Below are 22,830 nucleotides of genomic sequence, written 5' to 3' on the forward strand. Positions count from 1 at the left end.
TAAAGTATGAGGACCGTGGCCTTTATATAGTTATTACTACTTACTGATACAGTGTGATGACCGTGGCCTGTATATAGTTATTACCACTTACTGATACAGTATGAGGACCGTGGCCTGTATATAGTTATTACCACTTACTGATAAAGTATGAGGACCATGGCCTGTACATAGTTATTACCACTTACTGATAAAGTATGAGGACCGTGGCCTGTATATAGTTATTACCACTTACTGATACAGTGTGACGACCGTGGCCTGTATATAATTATTACCACTTACTGATAAAGTATGACAACCGTGGCCTGTATATAATTATTACCACTTACTGATAAAGTATGAGGACCGTGGCCTGTGTATAGTTATTACCACTTACTGATAAAGTATATAATTGTTACCACGTACTGATACAGTATGAGGACCGTGGCCTGTATATAGTTATTACCACGTACTGATACAGTATGAGGACCGTGGCCTGTATATAGTTATTACCACGTACTGATACAGTATGAGGACCGTGGCCTGTATATAGTTATTACCACGTATTGATACAGTATGAGGACCGTGGCCTGTATATAGTTATTATCACGTACTGATACAGTATGAGGACCGTGGCCTGTATATAGTTATTACCACGTACTGATACAGTATGAGGACCGTGGCCTGTATATAGTTATTACCACGTACTGATACAGTATGAGGACCGTGCCCTGTATATAGTTATTACCACGTACTGATACAGTATGAGGACCGTGCCCTGTATATAATTATTACCACGTACTGATACAGTATGAGGACCGTGGCCTGTATATACAGTAGTTATTACCACGTACTGATACAGTATGAGGACCGTGGCCTGTATATAGTTATTATCACGTACTGATACAGTATGAGGACCGTGGCCTGTATATAGTTGTTACCACGTACTGATACAGTATGAGGACCGTGGCCTGTATATAGTTATTATCACGTACTGATACAGTATGAGGACCGTGGCCTGTATATAGTTATTACCACGTACTGATACAGTATGAGGACCGTGGCCTGTATATAGTTATTACCACGTACTGATACAGTATGAGGACCGTGCCCTGTATATAGTTATTACCACGTACTGATACAGTATGAGGACCGTGCCCTGTATATAATTATTACCACGTACTGATACAGTATGAGGACCGTGGCCTGTATATAATTATTACCACGTACTGATACAGTATGAGGACCGTGGCCTGTATATAGTTATTACCACGTACTGATACAGTATGAGGACCGTGGCCTGTATATAGTTATTACCACGTACTGATACAGTATGAGGACCGTGGCCTGTATATAGTTATTACCACGTACTGATACAGTATGAGGACCGTGGCCTGTACATAGTTATTACCACGTACTGATACAGTATGAGGACCATGGCCTGTACATAGTTATTACCACTTACTGATACAGTATGAGGACCGTGGCCTGTATATAGTTATTACCACGTACTGATACAGTATGAGGACCGTGCCCTGTATATAATTATTACCACGTACTGATACAGTATGAGGACCGTGGCCTGTATATAATTATTACCACGTACTGATACAGTATGAGGACCGTGGCCTGTATATAGTTATTACCACGTACTGATACAGTATGAGGACCGTGCCCTGTATATAGTTATTACCACGTACTGATACAGTATGAGGACCGTGCCCTGTATATAATTATTACCACGTACTGATACAGTATGAGGACTGTGGCCTGTATATAATTATTACCACGTACTGATACAGTATGAGGACCGTGGCCTGTATATAGTTATTACCACGTACTGATACAGTATGAGGACCGTGGCCTGTATATAGTTATTACCACGTACTGATACAGTATGAGGACCGTGGCCTGTATATAGTTATTACCACGTACTGATACAGTATGAGGACCGTGGCCTGTACATAGTTATTACCACGTACTGATACAGTATGAGGACCGTGGCCTGTACATAGTTATTACCACTTACTGATACAGTATGAGGACCGTGGCCTGTATATAGTTATTACCACGTACTGATACAGTATGAGGACCGTGGCCTGTATATAGTTATTACCACGTACTGATACAGTATGAGGACCGTGGCCTGTATTACATGGAGCGCACACAGTGACATTCCCAATTCTTCATTCCTGCTCTTTGCAATATGAATGAGCAGACGGGAACCAGCAGACCTCCTCCTATATGACTGTGGGACAGAGCTCCCAGCCTTTGATCACGGAAGTAGGATTACACTGCATGAAAGGGGAGAATCACAGGACAGACGTATTGTAGAGAGGATTTGTATAGAGAACAATAGAGTCAGTCGCTTGTACAAAGACACCATGATGTATCTGCTATGTAATGCTGAATTACTCTGGATGCCTCCAGCCTAATCTACCAAGCACAGTAACGGGGTGCGATGAATTTACTCACTGTGGTTTATTTGTACATATCTTCATGTTCTACATGTGCGGGGAGGTGCATGTGCGGGGAGGCGGCGCATGTGCGGGGAGGTGCATGTGCGGGGAGGTGCATGTGCGGGGAGGTGCATGTGCGGGGAGGCGGCGCATGTGCGGGGAGGTGCATGTGCGGGGAGGTGCATGTGCGGGGAGGTGCATGTGCGGGGAGACGTGCATGTGCGGGGAGACGTGCATGTGCGGGGAGGCGCATGTGCGGGGAGGGTACACGTGTGGGGGGGTACACGTGTGGGGGCGGTACACGTGTGGGGAGATACAGGAGCATGTGTCAGTCTGATGACTTTTATTTCCTTCGTCTTCCCGCTCCCAGCAGGCATCTGCCCATCCGTGTTACCAGGGGACCGCCCATCGTTGTCATGGGGATGCCAATAAAACACTGGGCGTTCCCCTCCAGACTGAATAAAAAACTTGAAAAACTTAAAACAAAACTTTTCATGTTTCGTCCATTTCCATGTCGACCTCTTGCTTGTGTACAGCTTCTTTTCATGGTAACCTTGTGAATGTTGACCTTTTGGTGTCGACCTAAACACCATTGACTCTATGACCCACGCGGCCACGCCTGTTTATACATACAGTATATTAGCGTGTAGCTGAGGATGTGGTAATGGAAATCCTTCCAGCTTTCTGGCTATAGAACCTCTTATCTGTGGAAACCTGAATCGCTGTATAACCTGGCTGAGTTCCATCCATCGCACTGTGACCTGATCTGACACCCATCGGCTAATTACAGGTGAATAAAGGCTGAAATCCTATTGGCTGCGCTGGGTTATACAGCAGTTGTGAGAGAAGCTGACACGGTCATTCAGTGATGTCTGTACAATAGGACTGTAAATAAAGATATCAGAATTCAAACACTCGGCTCCTGCACAACTGACGCTTAGAAAATGTGTCTATATTCAAAATGACAAATATTACATTTAAACTACTATTATTGTCTGTACCGGGCAGGTTGCTCAGTGACGAATAGCCGCTGTACGGCCTTTATCAGCAAGTGACACAGATATTACCGCTCAGGGCACAAACCAGCGCTATAGCCAGTTTATATACTGTATTTTATTTCAATCAAATCGCTTTGCGAACAGGGAATGGTGTACACGGCATTAGTGTGTGACTGACATGAGCGCACATTGGGGCAGATGTATTAAGCCTGGTGAAGAGATAAAGTGGAGATAAAATAGCAGGTTATAACGTACCAGCCAATCAGCTATGTTTGAAAAATGACAGTTAGGAGTTGATTGGCTGGTGCGTTATCACCTTCCACTTTATCTCCACTCCAGTCTTAATACATCTGCCCCAATATTCCATACAAAGCAACGTATAAAGCTGCCTGTTGTGTAGAGAACTTTGGGGAAGAGACGTTGTAACCAGTAATCATTTATCAAGTACATTCCATACCTCCCAACTGTCCCAATTGCAGCGGGACAGTCCCGTCATTTGGAGACTGTCCCGCTGTCCATCCCCCAGGCATACCTCCCAACTTCTTGGGAGCCGGAGGAGGGACAGGGGACTGCGCGCTGGAAAATTTCGGGGGGCGTGGCCTATACTCGCTGCTCACCCGCAAGGCCACGCCCCCGTTTTGCCGCTATGGGGGCATGACCCAGAGGCTCTGTGAGCCTCTAGCCATGCCCCCAGCCCCCTGGCTGCGGGAATAGATGCTGCGCACACCGTTTATTCCCCGCTGCTCACCAGCCGACAGGGGGGACTCCCAACAGCCCCCTCCCCTCGGCGCGGGACACTGCCGGCCGCGGGAGGGACGCGGGAATGTCCCCGAAAACCAGGACATTCCCGGGGTTTTCGGGACTGTTGGGAGGTATGCCCCAGGTGCAAAGGTGTAACTTTGGGAGGCAATGAAGTAATCTGCTGCCGGGCTCCTGCTTCCAAGGGGGCACCACTTATACCCTGCGAGTTTGAATCAGTTCATAAAAAGCCGTCGGTATCTCTTCTGTAGTTGACTAGCATCATCTTTGCAAGTGTCACCCTGTATTAGAACCCATGACCTGTCTTACTGCAGACAGACACCTTACTGATGGAGCTATTGGAGGGCACCAACAATTATCTTTAATCTACAGTATTCTAAGTGAATGTTAGAAGTAACTTTTACAACCTTCTCCCCATAATAGACAAAGGTGTGCCCCTACCGCCTCTGTCCTGTGCCCCTACCGCCTCTGTCCTGTGCCCCTACCTCCTCTGTCCTTTGCCCCTACCGCCTCTGTCCTTTGCCCCTACCGCCTCTGTCCTTTGCCCCTACCGCCTCTGTCCTGTGCCCCTACCGCCTCTGTCCTGTGCCCCTACCGCCTCTGTCCTGTGCCCCTACCACCTCTGTCCTGTGCCCCTACCTCCTCTGTCCTGTGCCCCTACCGCCTCAGTCCTGTGCCCCTACCGCCTCTGTCCTGTGCCCCTACCTCCTCTGTCCTTTGCCCCTACCTCCTCTGTCCTTTGCCCCTACCTCCTCTGTCCTGTGCCCCTACCTCCTCTGTCCTGTGCCCCTACCGCCTCTGTCCTGTGCCAGCACACTGCACCTGAACCTCTCTTACAATAAATATGATCACATTCTGCGTTCCTTCCTGAGGCGTGCAGCTACTGGGGAACTGATTCTCTGACATTGCCTATATGGAAACTATTTCTAGCTGTTGATATTACATCTAAAACAAAAAAATGATTAATTCACTTATGTCCTATGGGATAGTACCCCTAGGGTTATAGAACAAGCCGCATAATCACCAATGGACGAAGAGCATAGGACTTGTAATCATATTGCCGCCTGTAGGTGGGTCATCTGCAGTCACTGACAGAAGCCCCCCTGGAGGCAGGACCTGTATTACAGTGGTACTGCTTCTACTACTGTTATACCTGTTCTTTTAGAGGCAAAAGGTTTACATATTGGGGAAAATGTACTAAGCTAAATTCGTAAAAAAATACACCTATTTTTTACGAATTCGTTTTTTCGGGATTTACTATCCCAAAAATACGTAAATTCATATTCGTATTCATTGCACATTCGTATTTGTATTTACAAATCTGAATGTATACGCCATCGACAAAATATGAATAGGAATCACCATTCAAAAGAATGGTGATTCCTAATTTACTAAGCCGCCGTATGTTATATACGGCCAACTGGATACGACCACTAGCCGCAAAATACACCAGGAAAGTACACTTCATTTTCCTGGCGTATTTGGCAGAAGCATGCACGAATCAGTCAGATCCATCATATCAGTCAGATCAGTCATACATACAGTATCAGTCAGATCCGTGCAGGCTGCAGTGTGTAAAAATAAACAGGCATCCACGGTCTTGGCAAAACAAAAGAATGCTGTGTGTTTACATCCTGCGGCTCCTCCTCCCGAATGCCACTATTGGCCGACTAGTGGCACCTAGCGGCCAATCGGGAGCCGCTAGGCGGCCAATAGCGGCATTCGGGAGGAGGAGCCGCAGGATGTAAACACACATCCTGCATCTCCTCCAAAGTCCGTTCTGGTGCCGGGTACAGCATTTTTTTTTTGCCAAGACCGTGGATGCTACATGGAATGAATCTACTCTGGAGGAGCCTTGTAAGTGTCAGTACCCCTGGGCCCCCTCTATCTAGGGGCCCCCTTGGTTGGAATATATTTATTTATTTATTTTGTTTTTAGCTAAAGGTTTTGTGCATGGGAGTGGGGTAATGCTGCAGCTTCGCCTGTCTGCTAATGTGACAATGATTAATGGTGCTGAGCATCGGAAGACAAGGCACACTGACTGCACAAGAGTGCAGTGCATTACTGGGAGTTCACTAAGGGCCAGATGTACTAAGCTTCAAAAGTGATAAATTGGAGAGTGATAAACAACCAGCCAATCAGCTCCTACCTGTTATTTTTCAAACCCAGTCTGTAACATGTCAGGTAGGAGCTGATTGGCTGGTTGTCCATCACTCTCTGCTTTATCACTTTTGAAGCTTGATACATCTGGCCCTAAGTCCCATGAGACTTTGCACAAGAGATCAGAGGCTGAGAGGCTTGTGCTGAGCTCTGATTGGTGGAACTCATCATATGTTTCTCAGGGCTCCTACAGAGTAAGGTAAAGAGGGACAAACACAGGCTTTTCATGTGGTATTTTATATATATATATATATATATATATATATATATATATATATATATATATATATATATATAAATCGCCCCCTGCAGTTACCCATTGACCAAGTTTATACTGCCTTTGTGTTTTCACAGTGTAATATTGTCCTGTGCAGTTTGCAGCCAGTAATGACAAGTGGGAGTGGGCCACCCTGTCTAAAGTGACCCCGGGCTCCCCGAAGGCTTAATCCGTCCCTGCATTTATCAGCCCAGTGCCCACCGCCCAGAGGCACTGAAGACAGCCCCATACATATATACGGTCACTAAATACCAATTCATACGCCATCGGAAAACACGTCGTATTTGACTGCTCTGTAAATTCCCCTCTGGAATACAAATTGCATATATTTTTGTATTTATTGTATTTTGTATTATTTTTAGATGACAGTTTATTTATTTTTTATTATTTAGTTTCTACCCAAATCTTTCCTTTCTGTCCCAACGTGCGGTGGCAATCCTGATACATTGGGCACTGGGGCGGCATCGTTAGCTTAGCTGTGCATCAATTGGGGGAAATTCACTAAGGCTTCTGAAATAATGGAAAAGAGGTGATGTTGCCGATAGCAACCTAACAAATTCTGTCCATCATTTCTCTATTATTGCATCCTAGAATCTGATAGACAGAATGGGCAACATCCCCTATTTTCATTTTTAGAAGCTGTAATAAATGTACCCCTACATTGCAGTGATAGCTGTTTTTATACTGCGTCCAGGGCCCTGAGTGATAAGCAGTGCCCCGGAACCAGCATTTACAGAAGCTCAGCACTGCCCAGTCTCCACTGTATGCTCCCGTTTTCCTCCATTACCAATAAATAATCATGGACTCTTTCTCCATCATAAACCTTCCAGAACGGTTGGCGTACTGTAGTGGTTACCGGTACTGAGGTTGTGAGTCCAACAAAGCTCCATCTGTGTAGAGTTTGCACATTCTCTCTGTGCTTGTGTTGGATTTCTTCAGTCACTCCAGTTTCTTCCACACAAAACATAGAGATTAATGGTTATTTTGAACCTTAGTGCTTATATGTGTACATGTGGTACAGAATATAGAGTGTAAGCTCTGCTGAGGCAGGGACTGATTGGAGTGACTGACATATTAACCCTTATTCAGATCTGTTCGCAGTACAAATTTGTTCTCATAATGGGCAAAACCATGTGCACTGCAGGTGGGGCAGATGTAACATGTGCAGAGAGAGTTACATTTGGGTGGGGTGTGTTGAAACTGAAATCTAAATTGCAGTGTAAAAATAAAGCAGCCAGTATTTTCCCTGCACAGAAACAAATCTGACTCTCGCTATACATGTTACATCTGCCCCACCTGCAGTGCACAGGGTTTTGCCCATTTTGAGAACAAATTTGTACTGCGGTCAGATCTGAATAAGGGCCATTGTCTGTAAAGCGCTGCTGCGGTATGTGTGTGCGCTATATACATAACCATTAATATGTAGTACTCTTGTATCTTCTTACAGTTCCCGGGTTTGTTGCTGAAGAACCGGACCTTGTTCACCATGGATGCACAGATGGAGGATGCTACCCAGCTACAGGAAACCTCCTGATTGGGCGCTCCCAAAGTCTCAGTACCACCTCCACCTGCGGGATGGAGACCAGTCAGGAGTATTGCATCGTCAGTCACCTCTCGGTACGGTAATAATCAGAGACGTTCCATGGGCGCGACAGACATTCTGTCTCTCCATCCAAATATTGCAGCAGAGATGTATCAAACCTTTTACAGAGTGAAGGAATTGCTCGTAGCAACCAATCCACTTGTAGCTATCATTTATCAAGTACATTCTATAACCTGATAGGTAGAAGATATTTGGTTGTTATGTCATCTTGTCCACATCTCCACTCTTCAGGAGGCTTGATAAACCACACCCCTTACTATATAAACATCACCCTTACTATATAAACCACACCCCTTACTATATAAACCACACTCCTTACTATATAAACCACACCCTTACTATATAAACCACACTCCTTACTATATAAACCACACCCTTACTATATAAACCACACCCCTTACTATATAAACCACACTCTTACTATATAAACCACACCCTTACTATATAAACCACACTCCTTACTATATAAACCACACCCTTACTATATAAAACACACATCTTACTATATAAACCACACCCTTACTATATAAACCACACATCTTACTATATAAACCACACCCTTACTATATAAACCACACCCTTACTATATAAACCACACCCCTTACTATATAAACCACACCCTTACTATATAAACCACACCCTTACTATATAAACCACACATCTTACTATATAAACCACACCCTTACTATATAAACCACACCCTTACTATATAAACCACACCCTTACTATATAAACCACACATCTTACTATATAAACCACACCCTTACTATATAAACCACACCCTTACTATATAAAACACACATCTTACTATATAAACCACACCCTTCTATATAAACCACACATCTTACTATATAAACCACACCCGTACTATATAAACCACACCCTTACTATATAAACCACACCCTTACTATATAAAACACACATCTTACTATATAAACCACACCCTTCTATATAAACCACACCCCTTACTATATAAACCACACCCTTACTATATAAACCGCACCCTTACTATATAAACCACACCCCTTACTATATAAACCACACCCTTACTATATAAACCACACCCTTACTATATAAACCACACCCCTTACTATATAAACCACATCCCTTACTATATAAACCACACCCCTTACTATATAAACCACACCCCTTACTATATAAACCACACCCCTGCAAAGTAGTTCAGTGCCCAAAGCATGGCGAGTGGCGCGGCCCACGGGAACACATGTTCCGACTAATAGTGGCGACATACTGTACCTGTTGACCTAGTGCACGTCAACCATGTGGTGTTGCCATTTTACCTGCCATAGGAAAACAAACCATGGGCGTTCCCGGGTGATGACTGGGTTATGATGTGCCACGGCAGTCAGCCACGTTCTCAGGCACAGTACCGCAGCCACAGAGGCTTAGCCGGAGTTCAGAAGCAATCAGAGGCAGATTAAGACCTCATGGGGCCCTAGGCAAGATACTGGTTTGGGGCCTCCTCAAACATCCTTAGCACTATATTGTTGGTGCTGATTGCAGGCGGCAGCGATTGGGTACTTTGGCGCATTGCGTACATATGACAATCAGACTGTAGTAGGCTTAGTCCCTGTGTCACATGTAAAGTGACCTGTCCGCGTACAGCGCATGAGACCATTCATTGTCCAAACTATTTTTATCCAATCAAAGAACCACAGAGGGCCTTTGGGAGTGTTGGCGGGTCCATGTGATGTCATAACATCATGCGGTGGTCGCACAATGGAACCGTTTCGGATGTCGCACTGGGAATGTTTTGGATGTCCAGTTTATCTTTATGGGGCCCCTTGGGGCCTGCTGGGCCCTATGCAGGTGCCTAGGTTGCCTTGTGGAAAATCCAGCCGTGACTGAACCTGCCATAGGCTGCTGCAAGTGTCCATGGTGCACTGAGGGTGACATGTTTAGAAGAACCACCAGCAGAACTCCACCCGCTATAGGCAGTGAAAGTCACAATAGCACCGGGAACTGGATCTGAATCAGGCCCTTTGTCTCATTCTCAAGGCTTCTGCCCGCTATCTCAGCATAAACTCACAGACATTATTACAGTCTTGTCCTTGGAGACACATTCTCGGTCGGGTCTAATCGGTGAGATAACAGATATGCCAGGCTGGAGAGGAGGAACCTGGCCAAGCCGTTATCTGAGTCTCCACATTCCCACCCTAACAATGCCGCTTTGTCGATGCTGCTGCTGCTGTTACCTGGGACATGAAATGATGGCAGATCTCTGGTGTCTGTGATATATTAGGATAGTCTATGTTATTATTAGTAATAAAGATGGTATATTGCACATACACTGGAAATGTCAGTGAATGAGTTAAGTTTCCTGGCGGTGTCTAGCTACGTCCCAGTATAACGATACACCCGACTTTTCTTACCTGTGATGATTCCTTGATTTGGAAATGTGCCCAGGAATTCTCACACACTTGCAAAGCTGAATTTCATTCCCCAACTCTCAGCCAGAAACGCCTCCCCTCACACCTCACTGTGTCCTATGCGCCCCACAGCCCTAGAACCATTTATAGCATGTCATACAGACCCGTTACATGACATCACCTGACCACGGTGACATCACACATTGCTGACCACAGCTGGACCGTTACTGTATTATATATTGTTGTTATTATTAATTTTCCATTACAGGAGTCAGAGAAATGTTTTATCTGTGACTCACGTGTCCCCTACATAAGAGGAAGCCACAGAATTCAAAATGTCATCGACCTGACCGGTCCGGACGGAGAAAAGACCTGGTGGCAGTCAGAGAATGGTAAATAATGAGATTCATGCCTAGTGATTGTGGGATTCGTCGTATTGCGTATATACTGTATATACACACGTTGTAGATTGCGTTATGTTCGTCGTATTGCGTATATACTGTATATACACACGTTGTAGATTGCGTTATGTTCGTCGTATTGCGTATATACTGTATATACACACGTTGTAGATTGCGTTATGTTCGTCGTATTGCGTATATACTGTATATACACACGTTGTAGAAAACCCATTCATGCTGCACCTGGCCAAGAGATCTGGTTATTCACAGCTCCCAACTTTGAGGCAGCCGGAGTGGGGACGCTGGGCCGTGCGCCTAAGGCACGCCAACAATTTGGGTGTGTGGCCTAATTAAAGGGGCGTCACGCCACGCTCCCGCGAGGCCCTGTCCCCATTTTCACTGCTGTGGGGCATGAATAGATGCAGCATCTATTTACAAGCGACAGGGGGGGACTCCCAACTTCCCCCCGCCACGGGACACTGCCAACCCAAGGCTGGCCGCAGGAACATCCCCATATACCGGGACGTTCCTGCAGTAACCGGGACAGCTGGGAGGTATGTATGGGTTATTTATAATAGAGAGATAAAGGGCGAGATGTATTAAAATGAAAATGCGGTAAACCCCCCGTTTTACCGCATTCATATGTACTAAAACCCGGCCGCACCGATTTCACCGGGAAGGGTATCGTAATTGAATTAGCTTCTATGAGGAAGTCAGTAGGGGGCTGGATTTAGAGAAATCTGCTGATGTAATACTGCTTGATTTCGCTGATTCTTTTGACACTGTGCCTCATAAAAGGTTATTAATGATATTGGAGTGACATAGGGCCAGATTCTCTAAGCTGCAAAAGTGATCAAATGGAGAGTGATAAACAGCCAGCCAATCAGCTCCTGCCTGACATTTTTCAAACACAGTCTGTGACATGGCACGTAGGAGCTGACTGGCTGGCTGTTTACCACTCTCAATTTTATCACTTTTGAAGCTTAGAGAAACTGGCCCATAGTGAGTAAATTGCAATATTTGCGGATGACACAAAATTTTGTAAGGAAATTAACTCAGGAGAGGATGTGGAAACACTACAAAGTGAAAGGTGGAAAATACGGTTTAACATTGAAAAATGTAAAGTAATTCATTATGGGAACAAGCTGCTTATAGGCTAAATGGAGTTATTATAGGGAATTCTGCTGTAGAGAAGGACTTGGGGGTCATCATAGATGGGGATGTGGGTAATAGTGCGCACTGCTCAAATGCAGCAGCAAAAGCAAACCGGACACTGGCATGCATTAAAATAGGTATGGATTCAAGGGATGCCAATGTGATAGTGCCTCTGTACAAGGCATTGGTGAGACCACACTTGAAATATTGTGTTCAGTTCTGGGCACCGCACCTTATAAAGGACATAAATGAATTGGAACAGGAGCAGACAAGGGCGACTAAGCTAGTAATAGGTCTGGAATCACTAGAATACAAAGATAGGTTACCAGGCTGAATATGTTCTCACTGGAGAAACGGAGGCTGAGAGGTGATATGATTAGTATGTACAAATACAGGATTGGGAATCATATGGAACTGGGAGATGATTGGTCACTAACAGGCCTATACTTAGGACACGCGGGCATGTACTGAGGCTCGAGGTGAAGAAATTCCATACTGAATTAAGAAGAGGATTCTTCACCATTAGAGCAGTAACATTCTGGAACTCATTGCCGGTGGGGTGATTACAGCAACTACTGTTACTGAATATACATCAAAACTGGCCACTAAGGGAATCCTATAGATATGACTTACTCCAGTCAGTAGTTACAGGTCAGATAGGATGAACTCGATGGACTAATGTCTTTTTTCAGCCTTAATTATTATGTTACTATGTTACCTATTTTAATTTTAAGAAACATTAGTAAATTTACCCCATAATTGGGCAGCTGCAGTGTCATTGCCTGTCATGCTGGGATTACACTGGGATGGGCGTGGCATCGACGATGCATTCACAATGGTCACACCCCTCATATGGATCTTTGGGTAGCTCTGCCCCATTTTGTGGCTCCCCGCCCCTATCTCGTGGAGCTGGCTGCCCTAAAGTCAGCAATCCTGATATCCATGCCTGCTCTATTACTCACCTGATAATGGGCCGATCGGTGGTGGGGAACATGTGGGTTGCATGGGCGTTTGGCTCCTGAAGTGGATATGAGGATGGGTGGTAGCATTTGAGGTGGCAGTTGGTGGCTCCCCTCTTTGATTATTAGACTGCGCTGCAGCCCCACCTCTGGAGCTGCCAGTGATTGTAGGTCACTGAAATCATTGGGTAAACCATCAATGTAAGATCACTTTTTAGAAGGGCCTCCTGGGTCTATCTGTTGCTCCCAGAGGCAATGCATGAAGGTATTTTTAATATATGAGGTGAAATGTAATAGGATGAGAGATTTGGTAAGAAATATCCAGTTTTTTAAAGCGGCAATCACTTACACTGCAGCATCAAACTGGTTTTGCAGTGTAAATGATTGGCGCTTTAAAAAACTGGAGATTTCTTCCCAAATCTCTCACTTTCTGAATCTCTCATCCTATTAAATTTCCCCATGATTTGATGAGTTGCCAACCAGCTTACTGAAATACAAGTCAGACAGGGTATGCTGGGACTTGTAGTTCTGTAATAGCTGTAAAAACAAAGGAAGACTTCCTGCACTTTCCATTCTCCTTGCTGTAACCCGCCAGTGTGACACAGACAGCACCCGCTTACTTGTACCATTAATTGCACTAAATCTCCCTATTAAAGCCTCATTTGCATATATTTACATATTTACTAGTTAAACAGTAGCCAGCACAGAAGCACAACAAACACAAAAGGGACAGAGGGATAAATGGCTCCCGCTGGGCAGGCGGCTAGCTGTCCCCTGGCTTATAGCCACGTCTATACACGCTGTGTCACTCAATGGAACCTGGACAAGAGAGATGGGATCTGAGAATATTCAGCCAAAATATCTTTGTGTCGATCATTAGAATTAATAAAGAAAAAAAGGAAATGAGAATGTTTGTTTATGAAGTATTAGGAAGTAAAATGGAAATGAGCAAGTTCATTCCGTAAAGACAGATGGCGCCACCCCTTATGTCCTGGCATAGAACTTTATTGGGTCCTTACAGGACATGAAGGGAACTCCTCATTGGCCCTGCACTTGTGTAGGAATCCACGAATCAGCATGTCTACAGAGCGATGCTTGCAATAAATGACCCCATCACATTACCAATAGCAGCTGTGCATGAGGCGGTGCTGCATGTCTCTGGCTGATTATTCTGTATCCATGTCCCAAGGTGCGGAGACAGTGAGTGTACGACTGGATCTGGAGGCGGAATTCCATTTTACTCATCTTATTATGACATTTAAGGTAATGCAATTTAATGTCTTTGTGGGGGTTGGTCTGGGGTCTGCCTAACCCCTAGGACGGGCGTCATGGTTCCAGGGAGAAGGTGTAAAGGTGCCCACACACTAGAACGTTTTTTTGGCCGATTTCCGATAAATCGGCTGATATATCGTCCGATGTTTACCGATAATCGGCTGATATCGGTCTGATTCGCGCTCCCGTGGATCTTTTGCTGAATCTTCTGATCTTACGTGCTGCATGAAAGACCAGAAGAGTTAACAAAAGATCCATAGGAACGCACATGGGATCGTAAGAAAAATCTTTGGTAAAGATGTGCGCTTGCCTGAAATCTTCTGTCCAGGACGGAAAAAAGATATCAAGGATAATTTATGCGCATATCTTACGATCGCAGATCTTTCTAGTGTGTGGACACCTTAAGTCCTACCTCTCATCACTTTACCACTCATTTCAATCAATCAGTGTGGTCCTGACACTACTATAGGTGCCCACACACTGGGCCTCATTCTGGCTGGCTCGCTAAGCTGCGAAGATCGCGGCCACCATCAAATGATTTCTCCTGGGCTAATATAAATCAGTGGAGACTGACCTATATTTGCGGGCGCTGGGTTGAAGCTGGGTGGGTGGCTGACGTCATGTTCCGTCACCCGCCTGCCCCCAGCACACTTTGTCCCACCAACATTTCCATGGGGACGCCAATGAATTGCTGCGCGTTCCCATGTCCCATCGCAGCAGCCGCCCCTGTCCCGCCATCTCCCTCCTTCCCCACTGCAAACGGCCCAGCGACATTGTAAATCGCAGAGGCTGGTCGCAGTCGGGGTTCGCGCATGCACAAACCCCGACCATCGGGGCCGGGGCTGATTTTGGTTCATTGTGAATGAACCAGAATGGGTCCCACTGTGCGATGTGAATCTGTTCAAATCGCGTCTAATTCAAATCGCACCGAGTTTATTTTGACTCACGTGCAACATGGTTTTGGCCCTTATTCTGGTTGGTGCGGCCGGAGCCGCACACGGTGCTCCGGCCGCACAAACCAATCCCCGCCCACGAGACGGATCGCCACGGCCGTCCGTACACGGACGGCTGGCGATCCGCATAAAAATGGTGGAGGCGTACGCCTCCACCATGGTGGGAGCTGCCCCCTGCATTCGATGGTCGTCGACCATCGAAGGCAGGTCCGCACGCCCCAGCAGCTCCCGCAAGCTGAGACCACACGGACAATCGTCCGTGTGATAGCTTGTATGGGGGCTGAGAGCTGACATCCGGCGACGTCAGCTTTCCGCCCCCATGAGTTGCGTCATACCCTCATTACCATGCATACGCCCCGCGTTTGCATGGGAACGCCCATGAAACGCGGGGCGTACACATAGGGAAATGAGGGTATGAAGCCCCTCACGCCCCTATACGCCCCCTTTGCGGCGGACGAAATACGTCTGCGGCGAAGGGGGCTGCACATGCGCAGATTGACCTCTGCGCATGTGCAGAATAAAAACATCGGCGGTACGGCCGCACGCGGGCCGTACCGTCCGAATCAGAATAAGGGCCTTTGTCCACTTGCAAAAATTGCAGTGTTGCTAAAAGGTCTGAATTATGGTGCTTGCACGTGGTAAATGTTGTGCTAGATCACATGACATCTAGTTCAAATCGCATGCGACACACTACAACAGCGAGCAAATTCAACTAGATGCGATCGGCAGCACATGGTGTGATGTGAACTACAAGCGATGCGCTTTGTACCGTGACAAGTTGACAATCTTTGGAAGTTTTCAGTTAATCCCTGATGTAACCATAAATATAGAAACAACCCGGCTACATGAACTCCCTCCGTAAATATAGAATGAAAAAAGCCGATCTAACAATGCATTATTTTAGAACACACAGACAGAACGTTATTAAAGGAGATTTAATATGCCACAAAAAAAAGTCACAATACAGCCAAATACAGCTGAAATATTTGTATTCATATTAGTAAATACGAATACTTTAGGTGTATTTGTATCCAACAATTCGTATTTGTAGTACTTACGAATACGAATGCATACACCATCGACAGAATACAAATCGAAATTACCGTTTAAAAGAATGGTGATTCCTAATTTACTAAGTGGCCGTATTGAAAATACGTAATTAAGTAATTAACAGGATACTAATTGCTGGCCAAATACGCCTGGAAAATACACTTAATTTCCAGGTTTATTTGTGTTTAGCCTGCACAGATCAGTCAGATCTGTTCAGGCTTCAGTGTAAAAAAAAATATAGAAATAAATAAATCATTTAAAAAAACGTTGTGCCCCCCCAATAGCCATAGCCAGTCCCAGGCTAAAGAGGCGGTCCTTGTTTTAAAAAAATCCAGGAACAAATTAAATAGGAGTCCCCTGTATTTTTTTAAAATCAGCACCAGGCTCAGGGACAGGTCCTGCTTCCCAAATTACGGGGGACAAAACGAATGGGGTCTCTCGACTTTTTATACAAGTCCCCCTGGCCAAAGCATTAACCCCCTGACCAGTTAGTCTGAGCTGGGATCCTGGGGAAGTGGGGACCCCCCCAATGAAGGAGTCCCCCCTCCCCCCCCTCCAGAATTTACCAGCCCAGACGGAAGCCTGGGGCTGTCCCCGGTACCCCTAGGCTGTGGGTACCGGGTTGATGTATGTGTAAAAAAATAGAATAAACCATTGGGTTCTGCTGTGGAACTATGAAAACCAGGGCAGGGCATTAATGGCCATGGTGGGACTTGTAGTTCCACAGCAGAACCAATAGTTGATTAAACACACAGAGGGAAATGTAATAGGAAGAGAGATTCAGTAAGAAAGAAAGTGGCAATCATTTACACTGCGAAACCAGTTTAATTTTGCAGTGTAGATGATTGCCGCTTTTAAAAAAGTGGAGAATTCTTACCAAATCTCTCACTGTCTGAATCTCTCATCCTATTACACTTCACCCACAGACACACAAGAAATGTATTACACTCATACACCCCATACATACTGATACTGATACACGTTCTCTTCTGTCCATACACCCGTACCAACACGAACATCAGAAGCATTCAGCGCCGGTTTCCAAAACTCGGCTCCTGATTGCCCACTAGGCGGCCAATAGATCCATTCGGAGCAAGAAGAGCTGGATGTGAACATTCTCTGGTAACGATGGTGCTGGTGATCGATTTTTTTTCACGTATGTTCAGGGCTGCTGAGGGGGGGGGGGTAATAATTACCCCGGCCTGGGCTTGCTGGAGGGGCCTTGGTCCAACCAAGCCCCCCCCCCCCCCCCCCCTGGTCCCCCCCTGACAGCACACTCAGCATGAGCGTATCACTGACAGTGTAAGACCTCATGCTGACCCTGCCCTGGGTGGCGACAATAACACTCCTCCCTCGATTTTAAAGTGTGTTTTCACCCCCCCCTAACAAAATTAAGGGTGTGGCCTAAATGCACAACGTGGCAACGCCTCCCGCAATTATGCCACGCCCCCAAAATTTTACTGGGGCCCAGCATACCTCTCGGCTGCCCTCGTACGGTTTTTAAGTACTCAGGGCAGCCGAGAGGTATGAAGGTCATGATCCACGCCAAGGAGATGTAAGTATCGGTATGTATGGGGTGTGTGTGAGTGTAAAACATTTCTTGCGAATCTGTGTGTTTATTTGGCTATTGGTTCTGCTGTGGAACTACAAGTCCTAGCATGGCCATTAATGCCCTGCATGCTGGGACTTGTGGTTCTCCAAGTCCCAGTAAGCAGAGGAAGCTTGCTTGGACTCAAAGATCAGCCTGATACCCACAGCCCAGGGGTACCAGGGACAGCCCCGTGCTTCAGCATGGGCAAAGTTAATCCTAGAGGTGTGGACCCCTTCATTGGTGAGGTCACCACTGCCCCAGGGTCCCTGCCCGTGCTGACCGGTCAGGGGGTAATGTTTTGGCCGGGGGGAATTGTATAAAAAGTCTCCCCCGGCCAAAACATTACCCTGCTGGCTGGTTGGGCCCTGTGCTGGTTCTTGAAATACGGGGGACCCCTACTAATTTTGTTGACCGTATTTTGGGAACCAGAACTGGTCCTTGGGCCTGTTGCTGGTTTAAAAAAATACAGGGATCTCCTACACGGTTTGTTCCCTGATTTGTTTAAACCAGGACCGGCTCTTTGAGCCTGGGACTGGTTACGGCCGTGGGGGCGACCTCACGCCATTTTTTTAAATGATTTTTTTTTACACTGCAGCCTGCACGGATCTGACTGATATGATGGATGTGACTGATATGATGGATCTGACTGATGTGATGGAACCTGACTGATATGATGGATCTAACTGATATGATGGATGTGACTGATGTGACTGATATGATGGATCTGACTGATATGATGGATCTGACTGATCTGTGAAGGCTGCTGACTCGTATTTGTATTTAGCGGCCGTATATACGGCTGCTAAATACGGATCCATACCACATCTAAAATACGAATCAGTCAAATACGACTGCTTTGTAAATTCCCCTCCGGAATACGAATTTGTATACGGCTATACCAGTCGTATGCATTTGTATTCAGAATACGAACGCGAAAATTTTGCCTGTTAAATTCAAATAAAATATGTTGTGTAAAAAAAAAACATATTTCCTATATGAGGTAAACATTCCAGGTCATTATCTCTGTGAAACGCTGCGGAATATGTGTGCGTTATATAAGAAACTCTTAATAAATTCTGATGAATAAAAATGTTTGCTTGGCAATTTTCACACCTATTTTGACAAATTCACTTGGCACGCAAAGGGTTAACCAATAATTCTTTTAATATTCCATATCCTCCCTCTGGGACAAAGCAAATATAAAGCTTCAACTAACAGAAGATAATGTCCTGCACATATACATATAAAATATGTATGGTACTTGTGTAGTTTCACGGCGGCAGTTACGTAGTCAGCGTAGCGTCCCTGTCAGAATCAGCGTAGTGTTCTTGTGGCCAGCGTAGTTAGCGTAGTCAGCGTCCCTGTCAGAATCAGCGTAGTGTTCCCCCGGCCAGCGTAGTTACCGTAGTCAGCGTCCCTGTCAGAATCAGCGTAGTGTTCTCGTGGCCAGCGTAGTTAGCGTCCCTGTCAGAATCAGCGTAGTGTTCTCGTGGCCAGCGTAGTTAGCGTCCCTGTCAGAATCAGCGTAGTTTTCTCGTGGCCAGCGTAGTTAGCGTAGTCAGCGTCCCTGTCAGAATCAGCGTAGTGTTCCCCCGGCCAGCGTAGTTACCGTAGTCAGCGTCCCTGTCAGAATCAGCGTAGTGTTCTCGTGGCCAGCGTAGTTAGCGTCCCTGTCAGAATCAGCGTAGTGTTCTCGTGGCCAGCGTAGTTAGCGTCCCTGTCAGAATCAGCGTAGTGTTTTCGTGGCCAGCGTAGTCAGCGTCCCTGTCAGAATCAGCGTAGTGTTCCCCCGGCCAGCGTAGTTACCGTAGTCAGCGTCCCTGTCAGAATCAGCGTAGTGTTCTCGTGGCCAGCGTAGTCAGCGTCCCTGTCAGAATCAGCGTAGTGTTCTCATGGCCAGCGTAGTTACCGTAGTCAGCGTCCCTGTCAGAATCAGCGTACCGCAGCTAGCCGGAGCTTATGTAGTCAGTCAGCATTACGTAGTTAGCGTAGTCAGTCAGCGTTACGTAGTTAGCGTAGTCAGTCAGCGTTACGTAGTTAGCGTAGTCAGTCAGCGTTACGTAGTTAGCGTAGTCAGTCAGCGTAGTCAGTCAGCGTTACGCAGTTAGCGTAGTCAGTCAGCGTTACGCAGTTAGCGTAGTCAGTCAGCGTTACGTAGTTAGCGTAGTCAGTCAGCGTTACGCAGTTAGCGTAGTCAGTCAGCGTTACGTAGTTAGCGTAGTCAGTCAGCGTTACGCAGTTAGCGTAGTCAGTCAGCGTTACGTAGTTAGCGTAGTCAGTCAGCGTTACGCAGTTAGAGTAGTCAGTCAGCATTACGTAGTTAGCGTAGTCAGTCAGCTTTACGTAGTTAGCGTAGTCAGTCAACATTACGTAGTTAGCGTAGTCAGTCAGCGTTACGTAGTTAGCGTAGTCAGCCAGCGTTACGCAGTTAGCGTAGTCAGTCAGCGTTACGCAGTTAGAGTAGTCAGTCAGCGTTACGTAGTTAGCGTAGTCAGTCAGCGTTACGCAGTTAGAGTAGTCAGTCAGCGTTACGTAGTTAGCGTAGTCAGTCAGCGTTGCGTAGTTAGCGTTGTCAGTCAGCATTACGTAGTTAGCGTAGTCAGTTAGCGTTACGCAGTTAGCGTAGTCAGTCAGCGTTTACGTAGTTAGCGTAGTCAGTCAGCTATACGTAGTTAGCGTAGTCAGTCAGCGTTACGCAGTTAGCGTAGTCAGTCAGCGTTACGTAGTTAGCGTAGTCAGTCAGCGTTGCGTAGTTAGCGTAGTCAGTCAGCGTTACGTAGTTAGCGTAGTCCGTCAGCGTTACGCAGTTAGCGTAGTCAGTCAGCGTTACGTAGTTAGCGTGGTCAGTCAGCGTTACGTAGTTAGCGTGGTCAGTCAGCGTTACGTAGTTAGCGTGGTCAGTCAGCGTTACGCAGTTAGAGTAGTCAGTCAGCGTTACGTAGTTAGCGTGGTCAGTCAGCATTACGTAGTTAGCGTGGTCAGTCAGCATTACGTAGTTAGCGTGGTCCGTCAGCGTTACGCAGTTAGCGTAGTCAGTCAGCGTTACGTAGTTAGCGTAGTCAGTCAGCGTTACGTAGTTAGCGTAGTCAGTCAGCGTTGCGCAGTTAGCGTAGTCAGTCAGCGTTACGTAGTTAGCGTAGTCAGTCAGCGTTACGCAGTTAGCGTAGTCAGTCAGCGTTACGCAGTTAGCGTAGTCAGTCAGCGTTACGCAGTTAGCGTAGTCAGTCAGCGTTACGCAGTTAGCGTAGTCAGTCAGCGTTACGCAGTTAGCGTAGTCAGTCAGCGTTACACAGTTAGCGTAGTCAGTCAGCGTTACGCAGTTAGCGTAGTCAGTCAGCATTCTGTCACCACTTATTACATTGTGTCATTTATGGCTGCCGAAGCATTAACCATCTTTAACCTGCCGCAGACAGAGGAGGAGTCGGTGGAGTTTTTACACCACCACCTGCTGCCAGAGACACAGACCTGTGTCCACGGGCATCCTATGAGGCTCAACGTAAAGCAGTGGATGTGGCGCTGCCACATAAGAAGTCAGTCTCCGGGCCGCACAATGGTTTCGCCGATATCATGTAACATTTATGACCCTTCTGCGCTTCATATTTTCTTGGGCAGAGGAGCTGACAAGCATTACATTTTGTGAGCACCACCATGATATCCAAAAAAACACCGTGATTTATAACAACCTGTTTAACAACCTTATAACGACCTGGCAAAATTGTTGCGGTGGATGAAAGTTTATTTGTCTAGTGCAAAAATCCTGTTGGATGCAGAGGCGTAACTCTGGGAGGCAATGGAGTCATCTGCCACCAGGCTCCTGCTCCCAAGGGGGCACCTCTCCCCCCCTGCGAGTTTGAATCAGTTAATTAAAAGCCGTTGATATGGCTTCTTGGCTGACTTCCCTCCTAATATCATTTTTGCAAGCGTCAAACCTGTATTAGAACCCTGTCTTACTGGAGACAGACACCTTACTGGTTGAGCTATTTGGGGGGCACCAATATTTATCTTGCCTCCGGGCAACTGGGGCAAACTTACGCCACTGGTTGGATGCATCCTGCCTCAGCAGTGGCTCTTTAGTGGCGTATCCCGTGAGACAGGGGAATGTTTTGTAACACCAGTGACCAGCCGTGACGCCAGCATCCTGATGTCCACCATCCAGACGCATATTGAACCGGGTACTACCATATACTCAGACGCGCGAACAACACACAAATATATATGGAATACTTGTCAAGTAATCTGGCTGCGCTCGCCACACTTCATAACATCAACTCCACGCCCATGTGGTTAGTGGGGTATGAACAGGTCAGAAGGACGCGTAATGCGTCCCCTCGCGGAGCGCGCCACGCTTCGGGCAGGTGTGGATTGTGGGGGTTTGAAAAGGAGGCATTTGCCAGTATGTAACATGGAGCACTGGCAAATGCGTCCTTTGTTGTGCATGAGCCGCACTTGCGCACTTTGTGCACAAGACGCATGTGCTACGGAACCCATAACCCCATCTCCCTGAAGCGGACACGGGCTGAGTTGCGGTACCCTGCTACAAGAATTACTGAGATGCACAAGTGTCTGAGACGTTTGTGCGTCTCAGGCAGATGGAGCGTCTCTCAGCCGGCGCCTGCATGATCGCCGCATCCGCCAGCGCAGGGGATCTGTCGGTTACCGGCACTGTGTGAAAGGCGCTCACTATACTTGCCAGGGATGCCAGGAACATAGCTGCAGCTCGCGGGGACAGTACGGGGACTACGCTGCCTGACGGGGACACTACGATGACTACGCAGGGCTGCCGCGGGGACACTACTCTGACTATGCAGGGCTGCCACGGGGACACTA

At 46.6% G+C, this 22,830-nt stretch overlaps 1 protein-coding gene across 1 annotated transcript in view; it reads left to right on the top strand.

Annotated features, from left to right (window-relative positions):
- The window catches only part of LOC146026904 (laminin subunit beta-1-like), a 106,012-nt gene that overhangs the window by 19,453 nt on the left and 63,729 nt on the right, over positions 1-22,830 (top strand). The window contains exons 3-5 of the mRNA XM_083157953.1: positions 8,077-8,246; positions 10,891-11,014; positions 14,327-14,400. Of these exons, the coding sequence (XP_083014079.1) occupies positions 8,077-8,246; positions 10,891-11,014; positions 14,327-14,400 (368 nt within the window). The remainder of the gene's footprint in view (positions 1-8,076; positions 8,247-10,890; positions 11,015-14,326; positions 14,401-22,830) is intronic.

Source organism: Crinia signifera, chromosome 8 (genome assembly GCF_055691185.1).
Source record: "Crinia signifera chromosome 8, ASM5569118v1, whole genome shotgun sequence".
Classification (NCBI taxonomy): Eukaryota; Metazoa; Chordata; class Amphibia; order Anura; family Myobatrachidae; genus Crinia; species Crinia signifera.